The sequence below is a fragment of the Oncorhynchus nerka genome, linkage group LG14 (genome assembly GCF_034236695.1).
Source record: "Oncorhynchus nerka isolate Pitt River linkage group LG14, Oner_Uvic_2.0, whole genome shotgun sequence".
Taxonomy (NCBI): Eukaryota; Metazoa; Chordata; class Actinopteri; order Salmoniformes; family Salmonidae; genus Oncorhynchus; species Oncorhynchus nerka.
In genome coordinates this window covers 66,916,480-66,939,894 of record NC_088409.1, presented here as the reverse complement: position 1 = coordinate 66,939,894, position 23,415 = coordinate 66,916,480, and the positions used below count along the sequence as shown (strand labels likewise).

The window sequence follows — 23,415 nt, the reverse complement described above, 5'->3', positions numbered from 1 at the left end:
ACCAAGAATATGACTTTCGCGAAGCGGATCCTGTGTTCTGCCTTTCACCCAGGACAACGGAATGGATCCCAGCTGGCGACCCCAAAAAACGACTTCGTAAAAGGGGAAAACGAAGCGGTCTTCTGGTCAGACTCCGGAGACGGGCACATCGTGCACCACTCCCTAGCATTCTCCTCGCCAATGTCCAGTCTCTTGACAACAAGGTTGATGAAATCCGAGCAAGGGTAGCATTCCAGAGGGACATCAGAGACTGTAACGTTCTTTGCTTCACGGAAACATGGCTCACTGGAGAGACGCTATCGGAGTCGGTGCAGCTAGCTGGTTTCTCCACGCATCGCGCCGACAGAAACAAACATCTTTCTGGTAAGAAGAGGGGCGGGGGCGTATGCTTCATGGTTAACGTGACGTGGTGTTGCCACAACAACATACAGGAACTCAAGTCCTTCTGTTCACCTGATTTAGAATTCCTCACAATCAAATGTCGACCGCATTATCTACCAAGGGAATTCTCTTCGATTATAATCACAGCCGTATATATTCCCCCCCAAGCAGACACATCGATGGTTCTGTACTAACTTTATTTGACTCTTTGCAAACTGGAATCCATATATCCGGAGGCTGCATTCATTGTAGCTGGGGATTTTAACAAGGCTAATCTGGAAACAAGACTCCCTAAATTTTATCAGCATATCGATTGCGCAACCAGGGCTGGAAAAACCTTGGATCATTGCTATTCCAACTTCCGCGACGCATATATGGCCCTGCCCCGCTCTCCTTTCGGAAAAGCTGACCACGACTCCATTTTGTTGATCCCTGCCTACAGACAGAAACTAAAACAAGAAGCTCCCGAGCTGAGGTCTGTTCAACGCTGGTCCGACCAATCTGATTCCACACTCCAAGACTGCTTCCATCACATGGACTGGGATATGTTCCGTATTGCATCAGACAACAACATTGACGAATACGCTGATTCGGTGAGCGAGTTCATTAGAACATGCGTTGAAGATGTCGTTCCCATAGCAACGATTAAAACATTCCCAAACCAGAAACCGTGGATTGATGGCAGCATTCGGGTGAAACTGAAAGCGCGAACCACTGCTTTTAATCAGGGCAAGGTGACTGGAAACATGACCGAATACAAACAGTGTAACTATTCCCTCCGCAAGGCAATCAAACAAGCTAAGCGTCAGTATAGAGACAAAGTAGAATCTCAATTCAACGGCTCAGACACAAGAGGTATGTGGCAGGGTCTACAGTCAATCACGGATTACAAAAAGAAAACCAGCCCCGTCACGGACCAGGATGTCTTGCTCCCAGGCAGACTAAATAACTTTTTTGCCCGCTTTGAGGACAATACAGTGCCACTGACACGGCCCGCAACTAAAACATGCGGACTCTCCTTCACTGCAGCCGACGTGAGGAAAACATTTAAACGTGTCAACCCTCGCAAGACTGCAGGCCCAGACAGCATCCCCAGCCGCGCCCTCAGAGCATGCGCAGACCAGCTGGCTGGTGTGTTTACGGACATATTCAATCAATCCCTATCCCAGTCTGTTGTTCCCACATGCTTCAAGAGGGCCACCATTGTTCCTGTTCCCAAGAAAGCTAAGGTAACTGAGCTAAATGACTACCGCCCCGTAGCACTCACTTCCGTCATCATGAAGTGCTTTGAGAGACTAGTCAAGGACCATATCACCTCCACCCTACCTGACACCCTAGACCCACTCCAATTTGCTTACTGCCCAAATAGGTCCACAGACGATGCAATCTCAACCACACTGCACACTGCCCTAACCCATCTGGACAAGAGGAATACCTATGTGAGAATGCTGTTCATCGACTACAGCTCGGCATTTAACACCATAGTGCCCTCCAAGCTCGTCATCAAGCTCGAGACCCTGGGTCTTGACCCCGCCCTGTGCAACTGGGTACTGGACTTCCTGACGGGCCGCCCCCAGGTGGTGAGGGTAGGCAACAACATCTCCACCCCGCTGATCCTCAACACTGGGGCCCCACAAGGGTGCGTTCTGAGCCCTCTCCTGTACTCCCTGTTCACCCAAGACTGCGTGGCCACGCACGCCTCCAACTCAATCATCAAGTTTGCGGACGACACAACAGTGGTAGGCTTGATTACCAACAACGACGAGACGGCCTACAGAGAGGAGGTGAGGGCCCTCGGAGTGTGGTGTCAGGAAAACCTCACACTCAACGTCAACAAAACTAAGGAGATGATTGTGGACTTCAGGAAACAGCAGAGGGAACACCCCCCTATCCACATCGATGGAACAGTAGTGGAGAGGGTAGTAAGTTTTAAGTTCCTCGGCGTACACATCACAGACAAACTGAATTGGTCCACCCACACAGACCGCATCGTGAAGAAGGCGCAGCAGCGCCTCTTCAACCTCAGGAGGCTGAAGAAATTTGGCTTGTCACCAAAAGCACTCACAAACTTCTGCAGATGCACAATCGAGAGCATCCTGTCGGGCTGTATCACCGCCTGGTACGGCAACTGCTCTGCCCACAACCGTAAGGCTCTCCAGAGGGTAGTGAGGTCTGCACAACGCATCACCGGGGGCAAACTACCTGCCCTCCAGGACACCTACACCACCCGATGTCACAGGAAGGCCATAAAGATCATCAAGGACAACAACCACCCGAGCCACTGCCTGTTCACCCCACTATCATCCAGAAGGCGAGGTCAGTACAGGTGCATCAAAGCTGGGACCGAGAGACTGAAAAACAGCTTCTATCTCAAGGCCATCAGACTGTTAAACAGCCACCACTAACATTGAGTGGCTGCTGCCAACACACTGACTCAACTCCAGCCACTTTAATAATGGGAATTGATGGGAAATGATGTAAAATATATCACTAGCCACTTTAAACAATGCTACCTAATATAATGTTTACATACCCTACATTATTCATCTCATATGTATACGTATATACTGTACTCTATATCATCTACTGCATCCTTATGTAATACATGTATCACTAGCCACTTTAACTATGCCACTTTGTTTACATACTCATCTCATATGTATATACTGCACTCAATACCATCTACTGTATCTTGCCTATGCCGCTCTGTACCATCACTCATTCATATATCTTTATGTACATATTCTTTATCCCCTTACACTTGTATCTATAAGGTAGTCGTTTTGGAATTGTTAGCTAGATTACTTGTTGGTTATTATTGTCGGAACTAGAAGCACAAGCATTTCGCTACACTCGCATTAACATCTGCTAACCATGTGTATGTGACAAATAAAATTTGAGTTGATTTGATTTGAACCAGGCAGGATATAGCCCCACCCATTTGTCAAACGACAGCCCACACACCACCAGAAGGATATCAACAAACCACCAACTTACTACCCTGAAACAGTGGCATGTCTTCATGGATGCCAAGGGAAGCTAGGCTTCCCCAAAACATTGACCAAATAAATAAATAATAATTGATATATCGTCTCTCAGCGCCTCTCTGTCTCTGTATGTGTAACCCATCTATCTGATGCTGTCTTGTCAAAAAGAGTAGGATATTGTTGCCGCCCGTAGCATTGAATGCAAGGGAAGCCACCAAGGATTTGGCCTTCCTTGATAAAAATAGCCAATCACCGTTGAGCTAAACTGAGTGAGCTCAACTGTGAATGGTCCTGGCGCACCAAAAAGAAGTGTCAAGGGAAGCCATTTTGGATTTGGCTTCACACCAATCACATCGCATACAGCCAAAAGTCATTGACAGAAAAATATGTAATTGTTGCATCTCATCGTGTTATTGTCCACCCGTGGCAAGATAGCTAGCAAAAATGGGCCCTTTTTTTTAATTAGCCATGAACGGAGATGGGGATTTGGACTTAATTCTCCATACTGGCCAATGATTATAATGGCGATTCTGACTCAACCATAAATTCATACATTGTGCCCCTGGCCTGAGAGGATGGAAGTTCAATATGTAGCTAGATGTAGAAGGCTAATGTTAACTAGCTGGTTAATCGTTGCCCATGAAAGGAAGTTAGGCTAGCGAGCAAGCATTTTAGCCAAGTAGTCTAGGACAACAAAAACTAAAAGCGTATACTGTATGACAGTCATAGACCATTTCAGAAACATGAAAGAGAGGAGGATGGCATTGGCATTTCTCTACAAGTAGGGTGAGTCAACACACGCATACACACACACACACACACACACACACACACACACACACAAATCAGTACCATGGACATACACATTATATTTTGCTTAGGTTGATTGGACCTTTTAGTTGTCACTGTATTATTTTTTAAATGTTTTATTTCACCTTTATTTAACCAGGTAGGCAAGTTGAGAACAAGTTCTCATTTACAATTGCAACCTGGCCAAGATAAAGCAAAGCAGTTCGACACAGAGTTACACATGGAGTAAAACAAACATACAGTCAATAATACAGTAGAAAAATGAACTAAAACTATTTCACTCATAGAAATCTGGACAGTTACTTTAAACACAAGCTACACACTACACAGGGGTATATATTCGTCTAACTATATGACTCTGCACAGGGACGTTTTCAGGATGCAACCTTTTGGAACGTTCAGATAGAAATACACTATGTTGAACAAACATGCCTCTCTTACATGTAAAATATGGATTCGCATGAGCTTTATTCGTGGCATTTCTATCTACACCATTCTACAATGCTTCTTCTTGCAAGACACAAATCAGACAGAGCCTATTTTTTATTTTTTTATTTGACCTTTATTTAACCAGGTAGGCAAGTTGAGAACAAGTTCTCATTTACAATTGCGACCTGGCCAAGATAAAGCAAAGCAGTTCGACAGATACAACGACACAGAGTTACACATGGAGTAAAACAAACATACAGTCAATAATACAGTTTAAACAAGTCTATATACAATGTGAGCAAATGAGGTGAGATAAGGGAGGTAAAGGCAAAGAAAGGCCATGGTGGCGAAGTAAATACAATATAGCAAGTAAAACACTGGAATGGTAGATTTGCAGTGGAAGAATGTGCAAAGTAGAAATAGAAATAATGGGGTGCAAAGGAGCAAAATAAATAAATACAGTAGGGGAAGAGGTAGTTGTTTGGGCTAAATTATAGATTGGCTACGTACAGGTGCAGTAATCTGTGAGCTGCTCTGACAGCTGGTGCTAAAAGCTAGTGAGGGAGGTAAGTGTTTCCAGTTTTGGAGATTTTTGTAGTTTGTTCCAGTCATTGGCAGCAGAGAACAGGAAGGAGAGAAGGAATTGGTTTTGGGGGTGACCAGAGAGATATACCTGCTGGAGCACGTGCTACAGGTGGGTGCTGCTATGGTGACCAGCGAGCTGAGACTAAGCATAGGTGTTTTGATGATGTGCTGAAATAGTGGAGGCAGCTCCTGTTTTCTTTGCGACTTTGCGCTAACTTTCCGGTGTTCTACATCAATAGTTGTTTAGTAGTCCGAAAATGTCGGACAGATGTTGCTCTCTGGTTTCGTGATGAATTCATTCTGCCACTGTGTATTTTTATTGTCTCTGCCTTTAGGCTTATATATCACAGTGTCAAGGCATACGAACTAACAGGTTATAGAGCAAACAATGCAATTATCACAGCACATAGGTTGTAATATGGCATTTTTTCTCTGGCTTGGCTTTACCAGTGATTTTACCCACGCACTGCTACTGCCCTGAGACAAGGCAGAGTATAGCCCACGAAGATCTCCCCCACCACACGAGCCCGAGGGGGGCGCAAGACCGAACAAGAAGATAAAGTCAGTGACTCAACCTCCTCAAGTCGAGTTTAGCGAAAAAAGCCTGGCACGACCTGATGCACCCCTCTTAGGGACGGCATGGGAAAGCACTAGTAAGCCAGCGACTCAGCCCCCGTAATAGGGTCAGAGGCAAACACACACACACACACACACACACACACACACACACACACTGCTCCCATACTAATGCCTCCCCACAGAGAGCAGAGTGAGGACTATTTTAGCGGTGGTGTCACCCTCCCAGACAGGAAGTTAGTCTGTCAGAAACAGGAAGCTGGCCTGAGAGGAGTCTGATGGAATGCTCTACTGGAATGTTGCATGCTGGGTCCCCAAAGTAACCTAAGCCTCGTTTGTACCCCGCAGTTCTCCCCATGCGCCCTGCAGTTCTCCCCCTCATACATCCTCCCCCGCCCCACCTCATCCCCTCCTCTTTCCGCTCACAGAACTTCTCTAACAGATCTCTGTCTGTCTCTCTGTCTGTCTGTCTGTCGGTCTGTAGGGAGGACCTACAATGATCTGAACCAGTACCCGGTGTTTCCCTGGGTTCTCACCAACTATGAGTCCGAGGAGCTGGACCTCACCCTGCCGGGCAACTTCAGAGATCTCTCCAAGGTACTGTCATTCTGTTATACACCCTGTAGGACTGGAGGAGAGGGGGAAGGAGAGGAACGATGGGGGAAATTGGGGAGGAGGGGTAAGGACAGGAGGGGTGAGGGTCTCAGTCGGCAGGGGGAAGAGAAAGCCATCTTGACTGGGAAATAATGCAGACATCATAATGCAGACATCATGTGCTCAGTCTGAACCCAGCGCTGGAATGTAGAGAAGGAGCTGATAGTTTAACATCCTAAGTGTCTCCGCTCTGTTTGGTGCTGTATCACCTCAGCCCATAAACTGAATGTTCTAGTGTCTTTGCTCTGTTTGGCATGGTACTGTCCTCAACTATCAACAGTAGGAGAGTTTTAAGTGTCTATATGATGAGGGCTTCTGTCCCTGTTTAACTTCCTAGCAGCGCTCTCTCGCTCTCTCTCGCTCTGTCAACTCACAGACTCACTGACCTGAAAACAATCGCATTCCTGTCTGAGCTTTCCTTCTCTCTCACTCTGTCACACCCTCCTTCCCCGGTTCCCGCTCTTCCTCAAAGTGCCGACTCCCTGACTCTCTCTGAGCTCCGTTTTCACAAATGTGAAAATATACATTTTCACCTCAGATCCCAGACAAGTGTTTGCTAGGGAGGAAGCATAGGGACAATTAGGTAGGCAGGGAGGGAAGGAAAAGCAGGAAGGGGGGAAGGAGGGTATGGAAATGAGAGAGGTTGCTGAACTCACGATGAAAACAAGAAATAACTCCAACTAAAGCACCCTGGTAGGTATGTGTACGGATGTCAGTGAATACACTTCCCTCCTAACAGATGTCTATAAGGGTAGTCTCCTCTCCACCTGGTTCATAGCAGTTTCACCCAGCCAGTCTAGAAAGTCACTGTGTGACTATTTCTACTCAGCCCTGTTGGTGATCCAGTGTTCACTCTGGCAGCAGGTCTACAGTGAGACACACACCTTTCCTGTGTCTTCCTGCTGTCGTTTTAGCTAATGTAACCCTGTGGCAGATTCAGTCTGTACACAGCCAGGTGTGTGTGTGCATGTGTGAGAGAGAGAGCCCGAGCCCTCTGGCCTGTGGAGACAGTTATGTATTGTAATGTATTCCAGTGACATCCTCCCATGCTGTTTACAGGCTGAGCTGCCTTCATTACCATGAGTTCACAGGCCTCTCTCTCCTGACAGTTGTCCTTGGAACCCCAGGGCTCACACACACCTCCAACCCCAGGGTTCCTACCTCCAGATGTACCAGAAAGTGAATTGAACTGGAATGAAGGGGCTTGAGTTCTCACACATATAATCAGATTAGACAAAGAGCAGGGGAGAGAGGAAATAGGGAGGAACTCGGAGAGAGAGAGACTGTAAGTGTTCTGAACGGAGTCATGTAAAACCACCAAACCACTAAAACATCTGTGCATCCCAAATGGCCATCCCAAATGGCATCCTATTTCCTATATAGTGCTCTACTTTTGACCAGAGCCCTATAGGGTGCTGGTCAAAAGTAGTGCACTATGTAGGGAATACGGTTCCATTTGGGAAGCAACGATCCAGTGATATTTTGTTCTCTGACTCAGCTGCTCACACCATGGGGTCACGTGACTACCAATCAGGAAGTGGGTGCCAGTACTAGCAGGCTAAATGTCCTTTAGCTCCTGGATGATACGCCACTTAATCCTCTCACACACCTGAAATTTACCTGCTGATCAGCCAGCCAGTCATCCGTGTTAAATCCAACTGAACAGAGTGTTCTCTGCCTCAGGGCCACAGTGGCGCATTCCTACTGTCAGATCACAGGGAGACACACAAACACACCCAACCATACACACACACCCTCCATGTCAGCGGTACAGTGGTGTGGTGGAGCGGTTCATTAGGTTTTAATGATTATTTCCTGGTGACTGACAGGTGGCTGATGGGAAAGGGAAGCTCATCTCCTCATAGCTGTTAGTTGATGTGGAAACGCTGATAATCCTATATGAAGGCATACTGAGCGTGTTCTGCTTAACAATCTAGAGGTTTATCATGGCTGTTGTTCTACCTGTTTTTGTATGTTTCTGAATGTCAAAACTTCTCTCAGGGAGAAACAGCCAAAGCTGTGAAGTGACAGCAGACATATGTACCTGATCTACTTTACCTCCTAGCTACCGTTATGAAATGGAGAGGGAGCTTGTCCATACTGGTCTTCGGACCCGCGGCCTTATGAACCAGAGCCCTTCACGTTTTCGATGGCTCCAAAGCTAGCTCACTTGGAAAAGAAATTATATTTACATTTGGGTCATTTAGCAGACTTTTTTTATACTGGTGGGAATCAAACCCACAACTCTGGCATTGCAAGCACCATGCTATCAACTGAGCCACACAGGACTCTAGTGTGCACATGTGTGTGCATATATACAGTGCCTTCAGAAAGTATTCAGACCCCTTGACTTATCCACATTTTGTTACGTTACAGCCTTATTCTAAAATGTATTAAATAAATTGTTTGCCTCAGCAATCTAAACATAATACCCCATAATGACAAAGTGAAAACAGGTTTTTAGGAATTTGCTCCAGGTTTCCTCCAGACGTGATGCTTGGTATTCAGGCAGAAGAGTTCAATCTTGGTTTCATCAGTCCAGAAAATCTTGTTTCTCATAGTCTGAGTCCTTTAGGTGCCTTTTGGAAAACTGCTGTCATGTGTTTTTTACTGAGTGGCTTCCGTCTGGCCACTCTACCATAAAGGCCTGATTGGTGGATGCAGCAGAGATGGTTGTCCTTCTGGAAGGTTCTCCAATCCCTACAGAGGAACTCTGTCAGAGTGACCATCGGGTTCTTAGTCATGTCCCTGACCAAGGCCCTTCTCACCCAATTCCTCAGTTTGGCCAGGCTGCCAGCTCTAAGAAGAGTATTGGTGGTTCCAAACTTCTTCCATTTAAGAATGATGGAGGCCACTGTGTTCTCAAATTTTCTGGTACCTTTCCCCAGATCTGTGCCTCGACACAACCCTGTCTCAGAGCTCTACGGCCAATTCCTTTGACCTCATGGCTTGGTTTTTGCTCTGACATGCACTGTCAACTTTGGGACCTTATATAGACAGGTGTGTGCCTTTCCAAATCATGTCCAATCAATTGAATTTACCACAGGTGGACTCCAATCAAGTTGTAGAAACATCTCAAGGATGATCAATGGAAACAGGATGCACCTGAGCTCAATTTCGAGTCTCATAGCAAAGGGTCTGAATACTTATGTAAATAAGGTATTTCTGTTTTACATTTTTAATACATTTACAAACATTTCTAAAAACCTGTTTTTACTTTATCATTATGGGGCATTGTGTGTATATTGATGAGGCAAAACATTTATTTAAAATCAAATTGTATTGGTCATGTACACATGGTTAGCAGATGTTATTATGAGTGTAGCGAAATGCTTGTGCTTCTAGTTCCAACAGTGCAGCAATATCTAACAAGTAATATCTAACAATTCCACAACAAATACTTAATACACACAAATCTAAGTAAGGATTGGAATAATAACATATAAATATATGGATTAGCAATGTCAGAGCAGCATAGGCTAAGATGCAATAGATAGTATAGAATAATACAGTATATACATATGAGATGCGTAATGCAAGATATGTAAACATTATTCAAGTAGCATTATTAAAGTGACTAGTGTTCCATTTATTAAAGTGGCCAATGATTTCAAGTCTGTATGTAGGCAGTAAGGATGCAACGGTACAGTGGGCCCACGGTTCGGTATGTATCACAGTTTGTGGGCCACGGTACGGTTTCGGGTATCTTTATATTTAAGAAAAGTGGCCGCTGGTACGACTCTCATAGAGGGGACGAGTTTGCAACCTGGGGGCAGCCCGTCAGGAAGTCCAGGACTCAATTGCACAGGGTGGGGTTGAGACTCAGGGTCTCAAGCTTAATGGTGAGCTTGGAGGGTACTATGGGTACTATGGTGCTATGGTGTTGAATGCTGAGCTGTAGTCAATGAACAGCATTCTTACATAAGTATTGCTGGCTCAGCCGGCTCATCGGGCTTTCATGCCTCTGCCGGATCGCCAGGCTCCCCTGCCTCAGCCAGCTTGTCGGGCTTTCATGCCTCTGCCAGATCTCCAGGCTCCCCTGCCTCAGCCAGCTTGTCGGGCTTTCATGCCTCTGCCGGATCGCCAGGTTCCCCTGCTTCCACTGGCCCGTCAGGCTTTCATGCCTCCGCCGGATCGCCAGGTTCCCCTGCTTCCACTAGCTCGTCAGGTTCTCATGCCTCAGCCAGCTTGTCGGGCTTTCATGCCTCTGCCGGATCGCCAGGTTCCCCTGCTTCCACTGGCTCGTCAGGTTCTCATGCCTCAGCCGGATCGCCAGGCTCCTCTGCCTCAGCCGGTCTATCAGGTTCCCATGCCCCAGTTGACTCGACAGGTTCCCGTGCCTCAGCTGGTGTGATAGGTTCCCGCGCCTCAGCTGGTGTGATAGGTTCCTGCGCCTCAGCTGGTGTGATAGGTTCCCGTGACTCAGCTGGTGTGATAGGTTCCCGTGCCTCAGCTGGTGTGATAGGTTCCTGCGCCTCAGCTGGTGTGATAGGTTCCTGCGCCTCAGCTGGTGTGATAGGTTCCCGCGCCTCAGCTGGTGTGATAGGTTCCTGCGCCTCAGCTGGTGTGATAGGTTCCCGCGCATCAGCTGGTGTGATAGGTTCCTGAGCCTCAGCTGGTGTGATAGGTTCCTGCGCCTCAGCTGGTGTGATAGGTTCCCGCGCATCAGCAGGGGTGACTGGTCCACTCCTGATCCCCGAGTTCATCGCCTTTGACGCCGTCCTGTGGCTGGAGCCGCGCGTCGGGGAGGGGGTACTGTTCCGTATACTCCCTCTCCCGTCTCTAGGTCATAACTAGGGAAGGGTCGTTACATTAATTTGCCTTCTCTGCTTATTTACTAGTAGCACTGCTACCGAACTTCAGAAAACTTATACCATGAGAGAAACCACCCGAACGAAGAACTCTGAAGAACTAGATTGTATCTGTTCAAGATGCTTCTTCTGACAAGCCCAGAGAGAAAACAAGTTTGACTTCTCCTGCACTGTACTATGATGTAATTTCCTTTGAAATATAAAATGCAGTATGTGTGTCTCCTTGGGAGTTAGCCTAGATATTACCACACTAACTGCAGAACTTTCTCTTTCTCTGCGTTTCACACACTCACAAACACACATACACACACACACGCTCCTCTTGGATCCTCCACTTTGGGGTCTCTACTCTCTGCAGTCAGAGAATGATCCTAATTACATGTGATGAGTGGTTTATCTAGTGTAGCATGTGACAGCCCTATAATCCAGCAGCTAGGTTTGATCATGTCTTGTTTGGTGGTGGAGGTAGGTATCACTAGGTCAGGTGTTATTTATGGGAGTGAACTCAGAAGGAGCTAAATGCAGAGCTGTCTAAAGCACTTGTTTTTATTGTCTCCTTATCATGTCCTGTATTTACATAATCACCTGATAATAGGTAGTTGGTGATTACTGTGTGTTAAAGGAATGGTCGAGGATAAGGTTTGTTGTCACTATTCTACTCCAATAACCAGCCACGGAAGGGGTCCCACATGGCACCCTATTCCCTATGTACTGTAGTGCACAACTTTTGACCAGGGCCCTATATCCCCATCTCCCACCTAGTATCTATTTTAGCACATTAGCTTGCTAACATTAGCATCCAACATTAGCATTGATAGTTCCATCAATTAACCTTAAGTAAATTAGTTGTTAGTACAATCAACACACTTGACATGCCTGGTTGCTTTAAAGTGTGTTTATGTCAAGAAATCAATAAAATACCACACTGTAGCAAAGTTATCTAGGTAGCTAGCTGTCGCACATCAACAACAGAGAAGGTCAGAGTATAGCCAGAAATGGATGTTGTCTTGTTTGCGTGAACTAGCCAAACATGTTTTGTTACCCAAATGGACCCTGGTCAAAAGCAGCATAAAATATAGGGAATAGGGTGCCAGGTTGCTGGTGCTGCATGAATGTGAAAGGCTTTGAGCTTAGAAAGCTCTTATGGCCACTTAAGACCCAACACTATCTACCATGTTAACAGCTTTTTAATGTCTTACTAATGAGCTAGTTCAGCAGGCTAAAGCCCCCCATATATTTTTATAGGCTAAGAGCTGTCTGTGAGGGTGACAGAGGAAGCCGATAAGATGTAATGGACAAGACACACCATAACCAACATTAGCTGTGCGCAGTAGATCACCTTCTGTGTGTCGAGGAATGGTGGCGATTTAACATGTAGAATAGACTGGAAATGAACCGAAAATGGCAGCAGATGTTATGTGGTCAGAGGCAATATGACTTCCATCTGCTACTTTTAACCATTTGTCGGTGAGGTTTTGTCCTTAAGATACGACATCCATCCTGCTGCTGGGTTTAGTGGAAATATTCATATTCACCGTATTTAGGGTTCTTGGCTAGCTATGAGACCACGTTAGCTCTGAGACCATGTTAGCTATGAGACCACGTTAGCTCTGAGACCATGTTAGCTATGAGACCACGTTAGCTCTGAGACCATGTTAGCTATGAGACCACGTTAGCTCTGAGACCATGTTAGCTATGAGACCACGTTAGCTGTGAGACCATGTTTCGCAGGTAGATCAGCTTTAAAATTATAGATAGATTGTAGCTTCCATCAATGTAATTGTCTGCATCACTTCCAATCTCCCATATAATGTTTTGCAAGTATATACAGTACCTGTCAAAAGTTTAGACACACCTAATCATTGCAGTGTTTTTCTTTACTTTGACTATTTTCTACATTTATTTGGGCTGCCATTTCTGAGGCTGGTAACTCTAATGAACTCATCCTCTGCAGCAGAGGTAGCTCTTGGTCTTCCTTCCTGCCGGTCCTCACGAGAGCCAGTTTCATCACAGCGCTTGATGGTTTTTGCAATTGCGCTTGAAGAAACGTTCAAAGTTCTTGAAATTGTTCTGATTGACTGACCTTCATGTCTTAAAGTAGTGATGGACTGTCTTTTCTCTTTGCTTATTTGAGCTGTTCTTGCCATAATATGGACTTGGTCTTTTAACAAATAGGGCTATCTTCTGTATACCATCCCTACCTTGTCACAACACAACTGATTGGCTCAAATGCATTAAGAAGGAAAGAAATTCCACAAATTGACTTTTAACAAGACACACCTGTTAATTCAAATGCATTCCAGGTGACTACCTCATGAAGCTGGTTGAGGGAATGCCAAGAGTGTGCAAAGCTGTCATCAGGGCAACCGTTAAAAGCATTTCCAATGCTCTCACCTCAATTTGCTTTATATATAGCTTTAAAAAAAAAACGATATATATCTTAATTTCCATCATTAACAATTAATATGGCTGAAAAATCTTAAATCTAACATACATTTTGATTTGTTTAACCATTTTTTGGTTATTACATGATTCCATATGTGTTATTTCATAGTTTTGATGTCTTCACTATTCTACAATGTAGACAATTGTAAAAATAAAGAAAAACCCTTGAATGAGTAGGTGTGTCCAAACCATTAAAAAGTACCATAGTAATTGAGTGTCCATGATATTTGCATTGCAACTAAGTAACCCTCCAATTGTTCTCCAGTATTACACCATTTAAAGCCCCTCCCCATCCCAAGTTGGGTTGTCATCCCAGTGACCAGCAGGCCACCCCCATCCCCCCGGATCCCTAGGCTCCCCGATAGGCCAGGACCCATCCTTTGAAAAGAGCACACGGTGCCACACCACAGAACAGAAGCAGAAAAAACACTAAAAGCATTTTCAATGCTCTCCCCTCAATGTGCTTTAGATATAGCTATTAAAAAACTATATATATCTTTATTTCCATCATTAACAATTAATATGGCTAATAATGTCGACAGTTCAATCAAAGGATTATTACCTATAACCAGGTATGCCATTGCAAGCAATTATTATTTTAGCAAACAATTATTGTGATGCATCCTATATTGCCTCTAACATCCTTATCCCCTAGCAACAGATGTGGGATACACACGCATGCAAACACACACACACACACACACACACACACACACACACACACGCGCTCAACCCCTTTTCCCACAATCAACTATAAGCTCAGATGCTCAACTGTTGTTACATCCCAGAGCACCAACTCAAGAAAGGACTTGATTTACGAATGCATATACAGTTACAGCTGTTTGAGAAAGCATGCTAGATTGAGCAAAATTGGCAAAAACTGGGAGATGTCACCAATGTCAAGTCCTAGGTGATGGAGATCAGCTACACCACCTTCCCCTGAAACACACACACACACACACTGGTCCCTCGTTGTGACCATGTTCCCAAGCGTCTCTGTGCAGTCAGACCTTTGATTATTTTGTGCAACCAGGGTCACAATAATATGCCCCCTCTCTGATTGTCCGAGTGTGACCCACTTCCCATGGGTTACTGCAGCTAGTGTTGCCAGCACTGCCACTACCTGCGTGGGTGTACCCCACCGGGAGCCACACCGGCTCCCGGCACCGGCTACAAGGTCGTAAAGGTTCTCATTAGCAGCTTTGTGAATTTCCTTGTATATTATGCTCTCCCATCAGGGGGCTCTGGCTTTGTAGGATCAACCTTGCCAGGCAGGCTCAGAATCTTGAAGGGACTGTGCTGCTCTAGTAGGTCTCTATGCACATTCCTCTTTCTGTTTTGGCTGCAAATAGGCAACTTACAGTAAGCACCTATAAAAAAGATATGGACTTTAGTGTATGTGTCGCTCAGGTGGGTGTCTAGGGTATAGGCTTGGGGACCGTTCCATCATGATAGGACAATAAATAAATAAATAAACGATGTATAATTTATTTTAAAATGTATCCCTCCTCCGCACAAAATTGAAAGCTCTCTCTCGCAACCCCTGCTCACAGACTCTGGGATATGCAACTGTTTCCTTTCTCACTCACTTAACACCACACTTTTCCAAACACAAAAAACACACACCGCCCCTTTCATCACGATACAGTACCGATGTACTGTGCCTTCTATGTCTTCTGTTTGCTGTGTTTCTATCTCCACCATGTTGATTGAGTACTTTTGTGTTCGAGTTCGTTATATTTTAAGTATTATTTTACTAGTTATCCTTTCTGCTAATGTCGTCTTATCCCTTTACAAAATACAGTACATGGAAATGTAAATAATTATTTAAAAACATGCCCTATCTTGAATGGTATAGTGTAGTTATAGTTCATTTAACGATTGTCTCATTTTATTGCTTTTCTATCTATTTTTGTAAATTATTATTACATTCCCTACCATGGCTGCTATTTGGCATTCCATTATTCAACTCCTCTATAAGAACTTTGTAATTTTTAGAATAGCCATGGAGTGAGCAGTCTGTGTCTCGGAACATTTGGTTGTCAATATACAGTTTATCGACTACGAGAGCTACACGCTTCCCTTTTAATCTATTCTCCTTGAAGATTGGGTACAGAACAGGTTAGCTATGAGACCATGTTAGCTGTGAGACCATGCTAGCTGTGAGACCATGTTAGCTATGAGACCATGTTAGCTATGAGACCATGTTAGCCGTGAAACCATGTTAGCTATGAGACCATGTTAGCTGTTAGACCATGTTAGCTATGAGACCATGTTAGTTATGAGACCATGTTAGCTGTGAGACCATGTTAGCTGTGAGACCATGTTAGCTATGAGACCATGTTAGCTGTGAGACCATGTTAGCTGTGAGAACATGTTAGCTATGAGACCATGTTAGCTATGAGACCATGTTAGCTGTGAGACCATGTTAGCTATGAGACCATGTTAGCTGTGAGAACGTGTTAGCTATGAGACCGTGTTAACTGTGAGACCGTGTTAGCTATGAGACCGTGTTAGCTGTGAGACCGTGTTAGCTGTGAGACCATGTTAGCTGTGAGACCACGTTAGCTGTGAGACCACGTTAGCTATGAGACCACGTGAGCTGTGAGACCACGTGAGCTGAGACCACGTTAGCTATTAGATCACGTTAGCTATTAGACCGCGTTAGCATTGAGACCATGTTAGCTGTGAAGCCATGTTAGCTGTGAGACCATGTTAGCAATGAGACCATGTTAGCTGTGAGACCGTGCTAGCTGTGAGACCGTGTTAGCTGTGAGACTGTGTTAGCTGTGGGACATGTTAGCTGGTTGTCAGAACCGGGTTGAAACCCAGTCTGTCCTATTATCTGGCTGTGCTGTCCAGCTGCAGCTATGATTGGGCTAAGATGACTGAGACCAGCCTGGTTCCTCCTGGATGTTTACCAGCATGTCTGACTTCCTGTAGCCCACAGCCCAATCACAGCTGGCCCCATACGTCACATGACAGCCTATTATCACCTCGTAAATCTCAGCAGATCTCAATAAACTTCTCTTTCATTCTCTCTCGTCGTGCTAACATCGATGTGGACGATCATTACGTTGGAGAGGAAACAAAGGAACGTAGAAGGAAACCAGACGTGACCAGTTGGTTTGGAGTGAGAGAGTTGAGCGCTAGTCATTCCTACTAATGCCATGTGTTCTGTGCCACATAGAGGGAGCTATGGGCTGTTGGAACATAATGAAGATGATGAGAAAGTCTGGCTGCATCTCATATGGAAGCCTATGTATTATATGTCCAGGGCCTTCTGGTCAAAACGAGTGCACTATATAGGGAATTGAATGTCATTTGGAAAGCAGCTTTTTGTGTTGTAACACTCTCATAACTCTAGTCACGGGAATACTGGAGTAACGGCACAGTCTTAATGATTTCATATTGAAGTTATTTTATTTTTAGTCGTTGGTCTCTCCACTAGCTGCAGCTGGTCTGAATCAAGGGCTTTGTTGGGGTAGATTTCCCATGATTCCTGTGGTCAATTTGAGACACGGATACACACCCTCCCCCACTGACCAATAGCACTGAGTGTATTAACAATGACTGCCAATATACCTTCAATGGCTGCCTGTTGGCCAGGGTGATTGAGAAGGCAGAGAAACCATTCTCCAGTACATGTATTTTAATGGCTAATTAGATTGTCTTAGAAACACATGAGAAAGCAAAGGTTTGGGACCCAGAGTGAGTCTGTGTCATAATATTGGCGTAGGGCGCGTCACAAATGGCATCATATTACCCACATAGTTAGTGGCATCCTATTACCCAAAGGTAGTGCGCTATATTGGGAATGGGTTGCTATTTGGGACCCAGAATGAGTCTCGGCCTTATACAGAGAGTCTGGGAGTGTAATATTGACTTGGCTTCTGTTCCTGTGTTATGGTGGAAGTATGAAACATGCTATCAAAGGTCAATATTTGGGTTGTAAAGTCATATATTTCTTGTTTTATCCATTGACTAGGTACGTAATTACTGTAATATCAATAGCAGGCCTTACTAAACTCCTGTGGCCTTTTTTTACCATGACAACATGGTGGGCCATTTGGCGGGCCATTTGGTTCGGGGGCCTTGTGTTTGACAACCCTGATCTAGGAGCTGTCTGTCTGCTAAGTCTTTAAAAGCAGTTATATACTGAACATCATACTCTTATCTACTGTATGTACGTAACTTCTGTTTCTCCCTCAGCCAATCGGAGCGTTGAACCCCAAGCGTGCAGTGTTCTATGCAGAGCGCTACGAGACCTGGGAAGAGGACCAGACACCCCCATATCACTACAACACCCACTACTCCACCGCTAACTCCACCCTGCTCTGGCTGCTCAGGATAGTAGGTACTCTGTACCCCATCCACCCAATACCCTGTTCCTGGAAAAGGGGTGGTTGATCAAACAAATATATAGGTTCATTATCATTTCTACACTTTCTATCTGACTTTAGACTTGTGGAGACAGACGTATGTCATTCTTTATCCAAAATAAAATGTGCCAAATGGCAGCTAGTACAGTAAGTTAGTTAGATATTGAGTCACACAGTCCACACAGTTGAAGGCACATTGATACCACCTAGTGTTTAGTAAATACCAGTGGAATCTAAATTGTGAGATATAGGGTTAACCCTCCTGGGGTTTGTCCATATCTGATATGTTAGGCAGCTCGTTAATTGGAGAAAGCTTGATGGGGAGTCAGTAGCACCCCCCTGTCCTCCCTTTGCCTGCCACTCTCCCCCTCCTCTCCGCCTCTCCTCCCTACATCCCTCCATCAGACCACTGTCTCCATCTCAGACTGGGAACACCACATACAGTATCAGCAAATTAGCACCGTCGCTCCCGGCTACCAGGAAGCACAGTAGTTAATACTCCCTAAGGCATTGTGGGTAGTGTACAGTAGGGGAGGACAGACAGACAGACAGACAGACAGACAGACAGACAGACAGACAGACAGACAGACAGACAGACAGACACGCTAGACAGACAGACAGACAGACAGACATGCTAGACAGACAGACAGACAGACACGCTAGACAGACAGACAGACAGACACGCTAGACAGACAGACAGACAGACAGACAGACAGACAGACAGACAGACACGCTAGACAGACATGCTAGTCTGGCACAGGAACATCAGATATACAGACACAGAAACACATCATTGATAAAGAGGTCAGTGGAACTCAACCCAAACAATGGAAATGCCATGGAAACGCGTGGAGGAAAGATCCCGAATCTCCTCATTGCCCCCCAGGAAAATTATTCTACATTTAGGCTATTGTTTATATGTTATGCAACCAAAGTCGGACTTTAGTAATCACATTGTGGGCCTGTGACAATCATGACGGATTTGACAAATATTCACTTTGTTAGATCAGATTTGTCGAATGTGAACCAATCTGGCATCCTTCTTCTATCCCCCACAGTCTGTGTTCCATTGACCTCTTTACTGAATCTCGGGTTCCAATAGACACTCTCATTGCCCTTATCTCTGTCACAACCAGTAGAATTCAGCCATTAGCTCTCCTTAGGGGAGCATAAATTATTCACTCTGAACATGCAATAGAAAATCTAGTTCACTGACAGTATGGTTTGGTATGGTGGTGTTATCTGTGTTCTGATATTTGTGTGTGTTTGTGTGTCCATGAAACATCCTTTACTCAACGTAAAATGTATGTATGTTTTTTCTTGCAGGAGCCTTTCACCACGTTTTTCCTGAATGCTAACAACAACAAGTTTGACCATCCAGACCGGACCTTCTCAGCCATCACCCGCTCCTGGAGGCACTGCCAGAGAGACACCTCAGACGTCAAGGTGTGTGTCTTTGTGTCAAGGTGTGTGTCTTTGTGTCAAGGTGTGTGTCTTTGTGTCGTGTGTGTGTGTGTGTGTGTGTGTGTGTGTGTGTGTGTGTGTGTGTGTGTGTGTGTGTGTGTGTGTGTGTGTGTGGTGTGTGTGTGTGTGTGTGTGTGTGTCGTGGGTGTGTGTGTGTGTGTGTGTGTGTGTGTGTGTGTGTGTGTGTGTGTGTGTGTGGGTGGGTGGGTGGGTGGGTGGGTGGGTGGGTGGGTGGGTGGGTGTCCATGAAACAACCTCTGCTCAGCGTAAAATACTCTGCATCTACAGTGGGTCTGATGCATTCCCTGTTCATCGGTATACAACCCAGAAGGAAACGTCACAATAAAACATATACCATGAATTATAAATAACACTGTGCTCAAACTCTGAGGAACAGAGACATGGTACACAGTGAATAACTAAAGCACTTACAAATACATAGTTCATTTATCGCTTATATTTAAAAACATATATATATATACTTTACTTTAAAAACAAAGGAGTGCTGTACTGTATGTGAACAAAGGCTGAAGACAAAGAAAGAAAGAAATCCTCTCAAAGGAGCAGTCAGAGGATGTGTCCCAAATGGCTCCCTATGGGGCCTGGTTCAAAGTAGTGCACTATATAGAGAATGGGGTGCCATTTGGGATGCAGAGAGAGGAACGCTGAACCACCACAGCCACTCTGTAACACAGCGGGAACAGCTCTGACCTCAAAGTGTCAGATATTTCTAGAACACCCCACGTCGGGTTAGTGTTGCCCCAGGCAATTAATAAAGCATTAATGACAAAAGCTATTTCAAATGTAGTGTTTTATGTCCGGACAGGACTTTTCCTGGGCTCGGCTTGTGGTGGAAAGGGAGAGAGCAGCACACCAGCTAACATGCCCTGTTAACAAATACATGCTACTTTAAACTACTTGTATGTCTGTCTGCCTGTCTGTTGAAACACACAGAACATGGCTGCTGGTCTATCAGCACGAAGGAGAGAGTGACAAGATATTACAACAGCAGCTGTGTTTCATTATTCTGCTAAATTGTTTTACCTACACACACTCAGTTTGATCTACACACACTCAGTACTACCTACGCACTCAGTTCTACCCACACACACACTCAGTTCTACCCACACACACACTCAGTTCTACCTACACACACAGTTCTACCTACGCACTCAGTTCTACCTACACACACTCAGTTCTACCTACACACACACAGTCCTACCTACGCACTCAGTTCTACCTATGCACACAGTTCTACCTACGCACTCAGTTCTACCTACGCACTCAGTTCTACCGACACACACTCAGTTCTACCTACAAACACTCAGTTCTACCTACACACACTCAGTTCTACTTACACACACAGTTCTACCTATGCACTCAGTTCTACCTACACACACACAGTTCTACCCACACACACACAGTTCTACCTACATACACAGTTCTACCTACACACACTCAGTTCTACCTATGCAAACAGTTCTACCTACACACACTCAGTTCTACTTACACACACAGTTCTACCTATGCACTCAGTTCTACCTACACACACACAGTTCTACCCACACACACACAGTTCTACCTACATACACAGTTCTACCTACACACACTCAGTTCTACCTATGCAAACAGTTCTACATACACACACAGTTCTACCTACATACACAGTTCTACCTACACACACTCAGTTCTACCTACATACACTCAGATCTACCTACACACACACAGTTCTACCTACACACTCAGTTCTACCTACACACACTCAGTTCTACCTACACACACAGTTCTACCTACGCACTCAATTCTACCTACACACACTCAGTTCTACCTACACACACTCAGTTCTACCTACGCACTCAGTTCTACCTACAAACACTCAGTTCTACCTACACACACTCAGTTCTACCTACACACACACACAGTTCTACCTACGCAATCAGTTCTACCTACACACTCAGTTCTACCTACACACACTCAATTCTACCTACATACACTCAGTTCTACCTACATACACTCAGTTCTACCTACACACACACAGTTCTACCTACACACACAGTTCTACCTACACACTCAGTTCTACCTACACACACTCAGTTCTACCTACACACACAGTTCTACCTACGCACTCAATTCTACCTACATGCACTCAATTCTACCTACACACACTCAGTTCTACCTACACACACTCAGTTCTACCTACACACAGACAGTTCTACCTACGCACTCAGTTCTACCTACACACACTCAATTCTACCCACCCACACACAGTTCTACCTACATACACAGTTCTACCTACACACACTATTTTCTACCTACACACTCAGTTCTACCTACACACACACACACAGTTCTACCTACGCAATCAGTTCTACCTACACACTCAGTTCTACCTACACACACTCAATTCTACCTACATACACTCAGTTCTACCTACACACACACAGTTCTACCTACACACTCAGTTCTACCTACACACACTCAGTTCTACCTACACACACTCAGTTCTACCTACGCACTCAGTTCTACCTACACACACTCAGTTCTACGTACACACAGACAGTTCTACCTACGCACTCAGTTCTACTTACACACACTCAATTCTACCCACACACACACAGTTCTACCTACATACACTCAGTTCTACCTACACACACTAATTTCTACCTACACACTCAGTTCTACCTACACACACACACAGTTCTACCTACGCAATCAGTTCTACCTACACACTCAGTTCTACCTACACACACTCAATTCTACCTACATACACTCAGTTCTACCTACATACACTCAGTTCTACCTACACACACACAGTTCTACCTACACACTCAGTTCTACCTACACACACTCAGTTCTACCTACACACACAGTTCTACCTACGCACTCAATTCTACCTACACGCACTCAATTCTACCTACACACACTCAGTTCTACCTACACACACTCAGTTCTACCTACACACACTCAGTTCTACCTACGCATTCAGTTCTACCTACAAACACTCAGTTCTACCTACACACACTCAGTTCTACCTACACACTCAGTTCTACCTACACACACTCAATTCTACCCACACACACACAGTTCTACCTACATACACAGTTCTACCTACACACACTAATTTCTACCTACACACTCAGTTCTACCTACACAAACACAGTTCTACCTACATACATAGTTCTACCTACACACTCAGTTCTACCTACATACTCAGTTCTACCTACACACACTCAGTTCTACCTACATACTCAGTTCTACCTACACACATACAGTTCTACCTACGCACTCAGTTCTACCTACACACACAGTTCTACCCACACACACACAGTTCTACCGAGTTTGCCAAAAGGCAACTAAAGGACTCTCGGACCATGAGAAACAAGATTCTCTGCTCTGATGAAACCAAGATTGAACTCTTTGGCCTGAATAACAAGCGTCACGTCTGGAGGAAACCTGGCTCCATCCCTTAGGTGAAGCATGGTGGTGGCAGCATCATGCTGTGGGAATGTTTTTCAGTGGCAGGGACTGGGAGACTAGTCAGAACAGAGGGAAATAGATCCTTAAAGAAAACCTGCTCAGGACCTCAGACTGGGGCGAAGGTTCACCTTCCAACAGGACAGCGACCCTAAGCACACAGCCAAGACACTTAGGTACACAGTTACCTACATTCACAAAGTGTTACCTACTGTCGTGACGTTGTATTAGTTAATATTACGACTGTTGTTCATCGCATGATTAAAAGTTTCTAATTGCGTGATTAACTGAATCAAGCGATTATTAACTCATTAACCTGGGGCACCATGGGAAAACTAGCTTTTATTGAGTTTCTATTTTCCAAATTAACTCAAAGAATATCAGAATATCGATTTTACAACAGCCGCTAATTAACCA

General features: G+C 45.0%; 1 protein-coding gene across 1 annotated transcript in view; it reads left to right on the top strand.

Moving 5' to 3' along the window:
• LOC115141267 (neurobeachin-like) overlaps positions 1-23,415 on the top strand; it is a 262,298-nt gene that overhangs the window by 200,838 nt on the left and 38,045 nt on the right. The window contains exons 10-12 of the mRNA XM_065000303.1: positions 6,253-6,365; positions 17,891-18,031; positions 19,387-19,506. Coding sequence (XP_064856375.1) covers positions 6,253-6,365; positions 17,891-18,031; positions 19,387-19,506 — 374 coding nt within the window. The remainder of the gene's footprint in view (positions 1-6,252; positions 6,366-17,890; positions 18,032-19,386; positions 19,507-23,415) is intronic.